At 30.1% G+C, this 13071-nt stretch overlaps 1 protein-coding gene across 3 annotated transcripts in view; it reads right to left on the bottom strand.

The window, feature by feature from the left end:
• Positions 1 to 13071, bottom strand: part of LOC111036938 (probable phospholipid-transporting ATPase IA) — a 30650-nt gene that overhangs the window by 10822 nt on the left and 6757 nt on the right. Inside the window, exons 3-10 of one of the 3 annotated variants that reach the window (XM_022319237.1) lie at positions 9798 to 9991; positions 7278 to 7376; positions 5914 to 6074; positions 5662 to 5859; positions 5309 to 5586; positions 4761 to 4867; positions 3549 to 3644; positions 3070 to 3186 (exon numbers count right to left, since the gene is read on the bottom strand). In XM_022319237.1, the coding sequence (XP_022174929.1) occupies positions 3070 to 3186; positions 3549 to 3644; positions 4761 to 4867; positions 5309 to 5586; positions 5662 to 5859; positions 5914 to 6074; positions 7278 to 7376; positions 9798 to 9991 (1250 nt within the window). The remainder of the gene's footprint in view (positions 1 to 3069; positions 3187 to 3548; positions 3645 to 4760; positions 4868 to 5308; positions 5587 to 5661; positions 5860 to 5913; positions 6075 to 7277; positions 7377 to 9797; positions 9992 to 13071) is intronic. The other 2 variants (XM_022319239.1, XM_022319238.1) reach the window with 2 other exon arrangements.

Consider the following 13071-nt stretch of genomic DNA (forward strand, 5'->3'; position numbering starts at 1 on the left):
ACCAGTCAGCGAGTGAGAGTGTGCAAACGCCATGCATTTCCACCGTAGATGCATGTACTGACATCCCCCGTAGGTGGGGGGATCCAGCTAACATACAAATTTCAAACATAGTTCCAGGAGGTAGCAGCGAGAAGGGAACCAGCGAGGGAAACCAGCAAGGGAACAGAGGTAACTGGGGACAGCGGACTCAGCAGCAACAGGCAGCGTCGAACTCGAAATCGGCCAAGAAATCTGTACCGGAACTTGATCCGGGGACCCAAGAGTCGGAGTACACCTTGGTCCAGAGCAAGAAAGAGAAAAAAAGCCAGGAAAACAGTTGCGGAAACTGCAAATCTGGAACCCATAGCGACACTCGCAACAGCAAACGCAGGGGTCTACCAAGGACACAAGCAGTGGTCCTTGACAAACTGTCGGGTACGTCTACATAAGTGAGTGAACCAGTGTTTTGATCTCCCCGGATCTGCTTAGCCGATGGGCGTCTAGGGCGCACGGAGAGACGTCAGTCCACCTCACGCAGTTAATGATGGGTCATAGCTGTTCCAACCGGTTCCTACGGAGGATCAACCACGCACCATCTGCCGGATGTTCACACGGCTACGGCGAGGAAGTCGACGACGCTCACCACACTCTCGCTTGCTGTGAAGCTTTCAGAAATGAACGTGAGCGCGTGTTCGGAGTGATCGGACCTTTTGACCCCGGCGCACTGGTGTCAAAGATGCTCGAGACTCCTGCCAATTGGAAGGCTGTAGCGCAGTCATGTCGAAGAAGGAGGAGGCTGAGAGCGGGAGACAGTTCCGACAGGGTGTCGCTCCATCAAGGCGACGGAGATAACGCAAATTACTTGTGTATATAAATTGTAAATTTATTTGACATTACGTTTTGTTTGTTTGTTGTAAATTACTATGAGGGGTTATGGTTGGGGAATTGTCCTTTCCACGCCCCAAATCTTGTTTTGTGGAGTTTATTTTCAATAAACGATGGCGACCCTCTACCTGAAGTATTGCTTAACGGCGGTAACCTGGCCACCTCTCTGAATCTAAATGTGCAACATCGGAAACACTCCAACGTTCGAAAGAGGTTCGAGTCATTCCATCCTCATCCTGACGTTCGCCTCGCCGCTTACAGCACGAGAACTAATCGATTGGAGCGTATTAGACGAGGAAACGAGAAGCGACCAAAAATACATCTTCTAAAGATGGGATACATGGCGAAGAACGTGGCAACTGCCCCACAAGATGGAGCTGGAAGATGCTCGATCCAAAAAAACTCAAAGACTATCTAGACAGCTAAGAGATGCCTAGAAATCCCCATCAACTTATGGAAAACATCATTGGCGCATGCGACGTGGCTATGTCGAAGATAAAGCCAACACTCATTTACTACAAACCACAATTCTGGTGGACAGATGAAGTAGCCGAACTAAGGAGAGCATCGCTAAGCGCAAGAAGGCAATACCAAAAAGCAGCAAAGAGAGATTATGCTGAAGAACAAAATCGAATATTCAAAGAAGCCAAGAAAAGTCTACGGCTAGCAATAAGGAGAAGCCAAGAAAACTGTTGGAAGAATCTATGTGCCGAAGTTGACCACAATCCATGGGGGAAACCATACAGGGCAGTTATGAGAGAAATAGGTTAGCGGCAACCAGTACCTACAAAAATGATCCCTGCTAAAATAGCTGAACTATTCCCGACTCACCCGGCGATAGAAGAAAACGCAAATCGGCCATCGGTGCTAATACCCGCAGTCACTCTACATGAAATACAATTGGCGTGTAAAAGATTACTTCCAGGAAAATCACCTGGACCGGACGGGGTGCCGAAAGAAGCACTGAAGGTGGCGGTCTGGACACATCCGATGATGTTCCAAGAAGTCTACAGCCAGAGTCTAAACGAAGGAATCTTCCTAAATCCATGGAAACGCGCCAGATTAGTGCTACTGGCAGACCAGCCATCAAGCTACCGTCCCCCATGCATGCTATACACAACTGGGAGGCTGTACAAGCGAATAATCTCCAACCACATAGAAGAAGCCATGGTTAAGGAAAAGATAGAACTAGCAGATAACCAATATGGCTTTAGGAAAGGTCGATCTACGATTGACGCTATTAGCAAAGTCATGGAGGTGGTGGTGGAAGCCGGAAGAGAGACGATATATCAAAGGCGACTCTGCATCCTGATCACACTTGACGTAGCTAACGCCTTCAAGTCGGTATCGTGGAGAGCAATAATACAAGCGATGATTTCCAAAAGAATACCAGAGTACCTTATAAAGGTTAGGAACTACTTCTGCGAGAGGAAGATACTCACGGCGAAGCTCAGGAAGACGTGAAGCTCTCAAGTGGAGTACCCCAGGGATTCGTCCTCGGCCAGTTATTGGTTCTCTCCATAACCAATAACTATACGCCGTGCCCATCTGGGAACCACTACTAGATTGCAGAGCAAACAGTGACATTCCGATCAAGGGGGATGCTGCTACACATATGAAGGCAGCACAATGGTTAATGGCATTGAGGGTCACTAGAGCATACTGCACTGTATCTTATGAAGCGGCAAAACGCTGATAGCGTCAATGCCCCCTATCACGTTAATAGAAAAAGAGCGCTATAACACATAAAGCCATGAAAGCTTAGACGTTAAGAGAAGCCTGAAAGGAAACAATGAAGACATGGCAACAAGAATGGAACAGCGCGAAAAATGGAGGATGGACGAATCCTCTCATCCGAAACGTGGAAAAATGGACTGGCAGGAAACACGGTGATATCGACTATTACCTGACACAAGGCGTAACAAACCATGGATGTTTCAATTCATAAATTTTCAAAATAAAGAAAATCGATTCCCCAAAGTGCTCACTGTGCAATGTAGCTATCGATGATGCTAAACACACTCGAGTGTGGTCTAACACAAAAATATCCAAAATATTTTAAATTTTATTAAGTCTTGAAAATGCTAGTAAAAATATTTGGTGAAAATGTTAAGTCTCAATAGTTTTTCTTTTTTAAATAACAAAAAAAAAATTTACTTTGTCAAAAATTGGTTTAGATTTGACTATGAAATACAGATGACTTACATTTATCATTTTGTTTTGAGATCCTTCTAGATAAAGTTCTCCAGCAATTGAGCAATGTTTTAATTTCATGACATTCTTAGTTAAAGTTCCAGTTTTATCGGAAAAAATATATTTTACCTGAAATAAATTACATTTTTATTCATGAATAGTTATTGATTATTATTATATTGTTAAACAATATGTTTATAATATTTACTTATAGCTAATACAGTTAATCATATTATTAAGCTTATAATAAAAAATATGATAGTAGTAAATTTATGTTTCATAATTATGATACAACAAAATATTCATATTAGGTAGGTACTTTGTACTTAATATTTGTCATGCCTTTTTTTTAAGATTATAAAGTAAAAGAATATAAATTATGAATATATTAGGGATAATTTAATAATTTAATACAACAATAATTGTGTCATGTTCTCATGTATACTTTATCTTAATAACAATATAAAAATACCTAATTAATAAATAAATACCTTGGCCAACTCAACATTAAGATTATGTGATCTAACCCTAGCAGGTGTGTTGCTTTCTTCTTGATACATATCAATGTCATTATTGATAAACCAATCCTATGGAAACGACAAACATTGAGTAATTGCAGTCAACAAAAAACAAAAATCTTAGAAAACCAAAATAAAATCTCGAAAATATTATAGGTACCTTGTATCTACTAAAAACTAAAATAGGTTATAAACCTATAATAAGGTAACAACCCTTATTATAACTATAATTATTGGTAGTAGGTACCAAACTATTAGGTATTTTATTTATCGATCATATTATCAGAGTTTTTTATATTCAGTGGTTTATGGTTTTAAAATTCCATAAAGCATAAGTTTTTTTTTCAATATAAAGCTAGTTTTAACATTAAAAGATAATTTAAAGTTGAAAATGAAATTATTGACTGACATAACTTTTGAAATAATTAAAGAATTAAAAGACGCAAACATCAAACGGAACTGCTAATACGTATATGTATACTGGGAAAATGACTAAAAAAAGTTATAGTATTATATTATTTGAATACTGATATCCGAGTATTTGAATATTCAAATTATTTACAGTAAGACTATTCGAATAATTCCCATCACTTCTATAAACAGATGCTCAGCCTTCAGACATCTGATTCCTTACCTTTAAAACGTATTTAACCACTGAGCACTTAGAAGTATTGATAATATTTTATCTGAATGATAAAATTAGTCATAAAGTTCATCGAGTGTCATTAGTGGATGACTTCTCACGTCAAGCGTATCATGTTGTAAATTACTCTAACCATATAAACTTATTGTGCCCCTAAGGTATAGATTGTTTATCTCAAATAAAGAAAAAAAAAAAAAGTCATAAAGTTCATGCCATAAAAATGTGTTGAAATTTATTTTAGTGTAGATACTTGTAATCATTGATGTCTGATAAAATATTTTTATTACCTATATAAACTATATACCCATTAGATATCAGATGTGTGATGAGAATTATATTATGTGTTAATTTTAGAGATAAATGTTAAATTTTCAAGATATTAAAGTACTTATTAAAAAATATCTATTGAAATATTATTTTCATAACAAATAAATAGGTTTATCTATTTGGCTATTTGACATAACTTACATATTTTACAATTATTTTAGTCGTATTAATAATTATTTATTTAATAATAAAAAAAAAAACAATAAACATTTTACCTGTAAGAAACGTACTACTTCAATATATACATATGATACAGGGATTGTATTATGAAATATAACAAAAAAACTGATTGACTGTAAAAGAAATGTGAATGCATTGACATCTATTATAATAAAACAATAAACAAATCATGTAAGTTTAAATTTTGAATTTATTTATTTACATTATACATTGCATTGTTATCTGATAAATTATAGGTACTTACCTACTTAAGTTTTTATAATTATAAATAATGGCCTACATTATACATTGTATATTTATAAATTATTACAACTATAAAGTTATATTGTTTAATCCAGACGATAATAAAGTATGAGAGTATAAATTGTATACCTATGGCTACATATTTTATTATGTATGAGAAATATATTTTAATATTATTATAAGTTTTGTATTAGGAATATAGATTAATTCCTTGTAAAAATGTACAACTAAATAAATTAGAGTTATAATTAAAATTTGTTTAACTCTCAAGTACTTTATAAATATCTTTAAATGTTTTCCATATACAACTAATTATTTAAATACAATTAGATTGTGTTACCTCTCTGTTCAAGGTACCAATGTTTATTAATATTGTGTTTGGTCCACCACAAAGAGCATAAAGCACACATAAGACTCAGAAAAAAAATCAATAAAAAAACAGTTTTCAGTAACGAGTTTTGAATTGTTTCCATTGCTGATTCTTTTAAAGAGCGTAAAGATTGATTAAGCATAATTTTTGTTTCATGACCACTGTATACCACGACTCCATAAATCCATTTTGAATTTCGCAGAACTGATCCTCGTAGTAAAAATTGTTTATTATCTAAAGGTATAGGGCTATACAAATATAAGTATATAATACTAATATAATATACATAATGTGGTTTTATAAAAAATATAAATATTTCTTACTTATTATTCATAATTATCAGTTTTCCTAAAAAATTATAAAGTAACTTATTTGGCAATTCACATTCAATTATTCCATTTAAATCAATCAAATCTTTTAATTCTTTACAATGAGATGTTTCTTTGACGCATTGTCTGATTTTTAAATTTACTTCACCATCTAAATGCGTAGTTTCTATGTGACAAGTTCCATATAGTTCGCTAAAAAATGTTCTTATTATAATAATAAATAGGGTTCTAATGTTGTTCAAATACCTGGATGATATTAGTACAAGATCTGCTGGGAAAATATTATTATTTTTAACTTTAATAATATCTCCAATCCCGATTTCACTCCATCTCTCTTGAACTAAAACACCATTTCTTAATACTTCCACATATTTATGATTAACTTTATAATCTCTAATATGTTTAATCTATAAAAAAATATATAAAATGGTGATAGTATATGCACCTATCACGTTTCAAAATATTACATAGATCTGGTATTTTTGAATTAATTATTTACTTTTTATTCGTTGGGTCCAAAAACCACACATGCATTTTGGATAAAATATAGGACAAAACCGCACACTTTTTTAGATTGCTGTATCCAAAAACTACGCACTTTATAAAGAAATTATCATCACCTAAGTTACTCCTCACAATAAATACATGAAAATTAAAAATTATTTTTCTTGTTACAATAAAAATGTCATCTCTTTCTAGATGGAAGTAATTTTAGATGGTAAGAATTATCAATTTAAAATAAATTTTAGAGTTGTTTTCTAAACTTTTTGGTAAACTTGGTAAACCTTTTAACGTTCATAATTCATATGGTCTGTAGATTGAAAATAATGCTCAGTGTGCAATATTTTGATTTGCCAATTGCCAATATGCTCAATTAAGCGTGCGGATTTTGTCTATTGACCTTAAATTGAAATTATTAGGGTGCGGTTTTTTGGATGCAACTCTTTTTCGTATATACTTACTTTATAAATTATAGCTTGAAACTTGTATAACACGCTAAAGAAAATATAGTACAATCTCAGTAATCCAACACATATCAGACCCCACTACTGCCGGATTAACGAAAACGGCAGATTAACAGAGGTTCACTTAAAAAAAACGCATTTTCCTATTGAATTTTACATTTTTACTGATACATATAAAAATATGAATTACATTATGTATTATTATTATTTATTAATAATTATGTTTACAATATATATTATTATTTATTATTTATTTTTTGTAATTATTATAGAATATAAATAATAGTAATTTTATATATAAATATATATTGGTACGTATAGATTAAAATAGCCGGATTACTGGACGTATCGGATTATTAAACGGCCGGATTACAGAGATTGTACTGTATAAGTAGGTAGGTAGGCACCTATCTATATTATTCTATTTTTTAATTATTTTTGTGTATTTTAATCTGTTTATTGATCATAATTTATAAAGTTAATATATACTAAAATAATGTTTAATAACTTTTATCATTTATCAAATATTATGAGGTTAAAATATGATAACAAATATCAAGGATTTGGGTAAGTACCTATAAGAAAAATGAAAATTCATATTTTGATGAGTCAATAAATAATATATTTAAAAAATAATATAATTACTAGGTCCTTAATAATTGATTTAATCGCTGAGAATCCAAACTTAATAGTTAAAGGTAATATCGTTGTAAATCTGCCAACTGGAGATGCATCAGGTATTTGCTACAAAAAATATACATATATAAATAGATGGTAACTAATATATGTTTAAAACTGTATTAAACGTTAGTGTTTTTGAAGTGAACCTTCTTAACAGAGGGTACGAAAAAATAAAAATATAAATTGAACAGCACTATGATTTCTAAGGTAATAAATAATAATCTTTCTCTTGTCTTTGTACAACAATAATAGTAAATTTATTTCAATTGAAAATTGTATTTTTTATTTTATTAAAATATAAAACCTAATAACATTTTTTTTTCATGTCTTCTGTAAAAACGTTTCATTTAATTTTCTTTTTACTTAACAGTACATTTTTTGTTTTCATCAGTTTTAAAAAAATATAAGTGCCTTCCAACTGTATTATTATTTACATTGATTGATACATTTTGGGTATTTTTATAAAAGACTATTGTAAAAATACATAATCAATGGTATTACTCATATTGTTGATGTACTTTTAAGTTGTTACTATCAAGGCAGTGGAACAAAAGCTAAAAATATTGTGGTAAGTTAAATCCATCAAATGTGCCAAATAAACAGTTAATAAATAACTTTGATAAGTTTAAGTTTTATTCGTTGACCATAAATGTTGGTGAGAAGTCACAAGTGATGCAAGTTGATGTTCTTATGATATATGCATAGAATCATAAACAATAAAAATATATTTTTATAATGCATTTACTGAAATGTTGATGGTTGATGGAAATGTAAGCTTAAAATGTACAAGCAACATTTGAAATCAAATTCATGATAAAAACAAACGTAAGGAAGATGAAACAGATAAATATTTAATAAAACATTGCAGAAAGAAAATGAAAATGTTGAAGATTCAACAACATTACACAATTGCTAGTAAAAAAGGTGATTATAAGTTAAAGTGAGTTGACAAATCTATTAACGGATATAATTGTGTTAAGTCCCTCTCATAGGCAAGCGCTTGGGGGCAGCAGAGGCAGCATATGCTACCCCAGGACTTTCTTTGGGGCTATCGCGGCCGGCAAATATTGAATAATGAGCCTCAATAAAATTATATTTCCACAAGTGATGATCACCGTAGATAACAAAATTATACAACTATATTTTTTTTTTTTGTTAAGTATAGATAATTATTTTATGATTATAGAATTTGCCAGTATAAAACTAATAGACATGTAATCTACTGTAAAAAAAAAAATAGCCATGATTTCAAATCAAAAAGTTTATGAATATTAATAAAAGCTATTATTGTTTTATTTACAACTTTAATTATGTACCATATTCTTACCAATTATATTATGACATTAATTATTATTACTTAAGAAAAATTAATAAACATCTTCAGTTTTGTACCTACAGATTAGGTGTAATTATTTTTTAAATATTATTTTATATTGTTGCAAATACTTTTATAAGTATTGCATACTTAATTGTTTATTTTATTATATTATAAATAATAAGTATTGACAATTAATTATAGGCTTGTGGAAAAATACACCTATAGTGGGCTTAGTATCTTACTGTACAACTTTTTATACAAAAAAGAAATAACCAATTTTAAATTTGATACCTAATATTAAAAAAAGTAAAACTATGAGCCAGTTTTAATGGTGAATTTGAAGAATGGGCCAAATCAATCACTTTCTACCCCTAAAACCGGACGCTGCGCACACTTATGGTCCCTCTATGCTGATAATGTTAAAATTAAGGTGCTTGATGTAGAAAAATTAAAAATGGACAAAATGGATCAAATATGAAAAATCCAGAACAGTGTTTTAAAAGAACTTCAAGAATTGAAACAAAGTGAGAAAGAAATATAAGTGATTTAAAAAGTAAAAATAGACATTCACTAAAAAAGCATATAGTAGTATTAATGATTAAAATATCCATCCACATAAAGTTGGATATATTTAACATGTTTGATTATATATTTTGTTTAATACAACATAACTACAGAAAATGACAAGCATTTAATAAAAATGTTATGATTGCAATTTAATGGAGATTTTGGAAAAATATGAGTTATAAAGAAAGTATAACTATAAAAGAAACCGGAAATTTTGAAAATGAATTTGAGCAAAACACAATGGAAAGAAGCGGATAAGTGGATATCCCTCTTCTGTACATTAGGTCACTGTAATGGATGATGTTAAATTTGAATTCAATTGTATCAAATCATTGCACACAAAAAATTATTCTGAATGAAGACGATCTATCAGCCTATAATATTGTATAAGTCTTTCAGACTAGTTACTGGAAAGTTATTAACAGATGTAGGTGTATGATTGTAATTCAATTAAATATTAGTATAACTTACCTATAATAGGTACTATAATTCATTAATATACTTAATTAATAATTATTATATTATACAACCTTACAGTACCTAAGTACCTACTATTCTTAAATACCTGTTATTTATATGTTGTGTATTTGTGTACTAACCTGAAGTATAGATATAAATAAAAAATACTGGTTGGTGAATTTTATTAATTGTTCAATGGTAAATAATGGTAAAAATGATAAAATTCCGTATTGGGCAGTTATGACAAGATTTGATTTTTTCTTAAATTGTTCTTTGTCGTTAAATCGTATGGCCCTAAAATACGTTTGTCTATTTTCTTGATCTCCGTGACAATCTATAACACAAGATTTTAGTATAAGATAAAACATTTATACAATATTTTCGTTTGTTTAATATTATTTACATTTTATATGCATATTATATATGTATTATTACGGATAGTTATACATATATTATATTATTATATATTATATTTCATATTCAAAAATATATTTAATAGAAAGTAGGTAAATAGGTTGGTACATATTTAGATATTTTATGCCTTTACGGTTTACTTTATCTGCCACCAAGAAGTGAGCCATATGGATGATTGCTAAGCGCACAAAACCCTCACACAATAATTTCGATTTTTCTTAAAAGACAAATTGTAAAGTACCTATTTGTTTTTTTGAATCGTGTAACTATATAATTACATAAACGAAATTGTAATACAATATTAACGAACATTCAGACTATCAAATGTAGTGTGTTTAATATTTATATAGACTAATGAACTTCTGATAATAAAAAAAAAAACAAATAGCTATAATATACTTAATAATTAGCATTGATAATAAATACTAACAAATACTTAGATTTATAATCAATGCTAATACTTACCTAACTACAAGATTTCGTATGTATTTTTAACTTATACACTTTTGACTATTATTAACTTAATTCAGTCCAGTTTTAGTTTCTAAGAGGAGCAATGATGAGTCCGAATGAGTAGGTATATTCATTTTACAATGATGAGTGTTTTTTGGTCTTGGATCTAGTTGGTATTATAAGAAGTGAAAATTTAAAAAGTTATAATTTTTATGAAATGTATAAAAACATGATTTTTGCAAACTATATTCTTATAACTAAATGTCTAAATTATAAACCTTATTGACTCAGCAAAACGATTTTCATCAACATTTATAAAAAAAAACTAAATTAAAATTAAATCAAAACGTCTATAAATAGTTTTAAAAAAAGAAAATAAATATTAAAGAGAAAAATATTTTGAAAATTATACCCCGTATGGAAAATACTATAAACTACATATTTAGTGAAATTTCAAGTGTCCACACTTATTCGTTTTTGAATTACAATAAAAAAAGAAAAACGTTCAATGAGAATTCGTTGTCCAGGTGAATATTCAATATCAAAATCATTTGAACATCGAAGTTAAAAATAAAATAAAAAATAAAAAAAAGAATATTTGACTTTCCCGAAAAACATATGAGGAATTTGTTATTATATTTTTAATCTTTGTTATAAAAAGAATTTTTAAGTTAATTTTCTAACTCAAAATAATTTGAAAGTTTTCAACATTTTGACGAATTTTGTCAAATTTCTAATTTTAGATGCTCATACAAAAATTAGGTGGATTTACTATAAACTTTTTTTAAATTTCCATTTACAACAACTTATGAGGAATCTCGTATTACATTTTCAAGTTTTTTGACAGAAAGAAAATCGTTTTTATTAAACTAAAGTCTAAAATTAGTAGTAATCGAACAGTTTATATGAATATTAAAAAGTCAACATGAGTCAAGATATTTTTAAAGTCACATGACTTTGGTGTATAGAAAATGATAATACAAACATTCAGATAAAATCGCATGTACCTATCTACGGTAATTTTTCTTAGAGTTACACCTAAAACAAAAATCGATTTTATCGAAAACCGATTTTGCGTAAAATTAACCGTTTTTCTTTAAATATTTGGTTCCCCGGCAGTTAAAAAAACTACAGTTAATTTTTAAATTTTGATTTATTTCCACTACTTATTGTTTATACAATAAAAAAATAAAAATAAAAATACACATCATTGTAAAATCAACCTATAACCTGAGTAGCAATTTCAATGCAGTGAATGTGTAAATGCTATATAATCTCTTGTTCAATCTCAGATCAGTCTTCACTGTATCGTATTTTTAGTCAAAATGAATATCGAATTTTTACATGGGCTGCACCGTGCTCTTAAGATGACAGTGTCGGTTCACACACCGTGCGAGTGTGCAACAAATGTTCTATTACCTTTAAATTATGAAATATATAACCGTGCACGCGCTGATTATTGTTCAGTGCTTAGTGCTATAACAGTATGTACTAACTGTACACACGTCATTTTTACGGTGCTGTAACCATGTATATGTTACGGAATACGGGCAAAGTGGAAAATTCGGACAATGTATACAATGGCCGGACATTGTATACAGTGACCGGTCATTGTATACAATGGCCGAAGTATATTAGGTAATGTAAATTGTGAAGTATTTATACAAATAATCTGCATAATATTATTTTACCTAATCAATGATATTATATACTAATTTAATTATACTCATTACTCGTTCATATGGTTATTTATATAAGAGTATTACATTTTTTTTTTAATTAATTAAATTTTAAATGTATTTAAAGGTAATGCAATAAAATATTATGTGCATAATGTTCAGTTATATGCAAGAGCGCACCCAAGGGGGTGGCTAACGGGCTTTAGCCCCCCCCCCCCAAATGGCTAGCCCCAAAACACATTTTATTAGGTTTATTGACGATTGACATTTGACTTTAAATTATTATAAAAAAAAATATCAACTATCGAAATTTAAACATTATAAGGTATAACATAATATCATAATATTATATTATATTTATACCTGTCATTCCGGGCCCCGGGAGAGACCTCTGTTGCTTATTATTATCGTCGCGACGTCGTTAGTTGAAACTGTGTACTGTGTAAGATACCGGAAACGTCTAGATTATACATTTTTATGGATACAATTTAGTTTATCTCAAACCGCTATGCTTCATATTCACAGAGAAATCGATGTTCAAACTTCAGAAGTACTCTCAATAATGGGGAAAAAAGGACCAAGACGTCTCAACTTTATAAGATTGTAAACAAGCTTTAAGATTTCTGTACATATTTCAAAATAAATACTACCTATTAATATTAAAATATTTTGAATTTAGCCCCCCTCAAAAAAAAATTCTGGGTGCGCCCCTGGTTATATGATATTATACATGAAGTTCATTTGTCAATTGGACATTTAGGTAGAAATAGAATGGAACACGAGATTAATAAAAAGTACAAAAATATAACTAGAGATGTAATAATGTTATACTTAAATAATTGCAAATCGTGTAAAAAGAAGGGAAGTA

Source organism: Myzus persicae, unplaced genomic scaffold, assembly GCF_001856785.1.
Source record: "Myzus persicae strain clone G006 unplaced genomic scaffold, MPER_G0061.0, whole genome shotgun sequence".
NCBI classification, from domain to species: Eukaryota; Metazoa; Arthropoda; class Insecta; order Hemiptera; family Aphididae; genus Myzus; species Myzus persicae.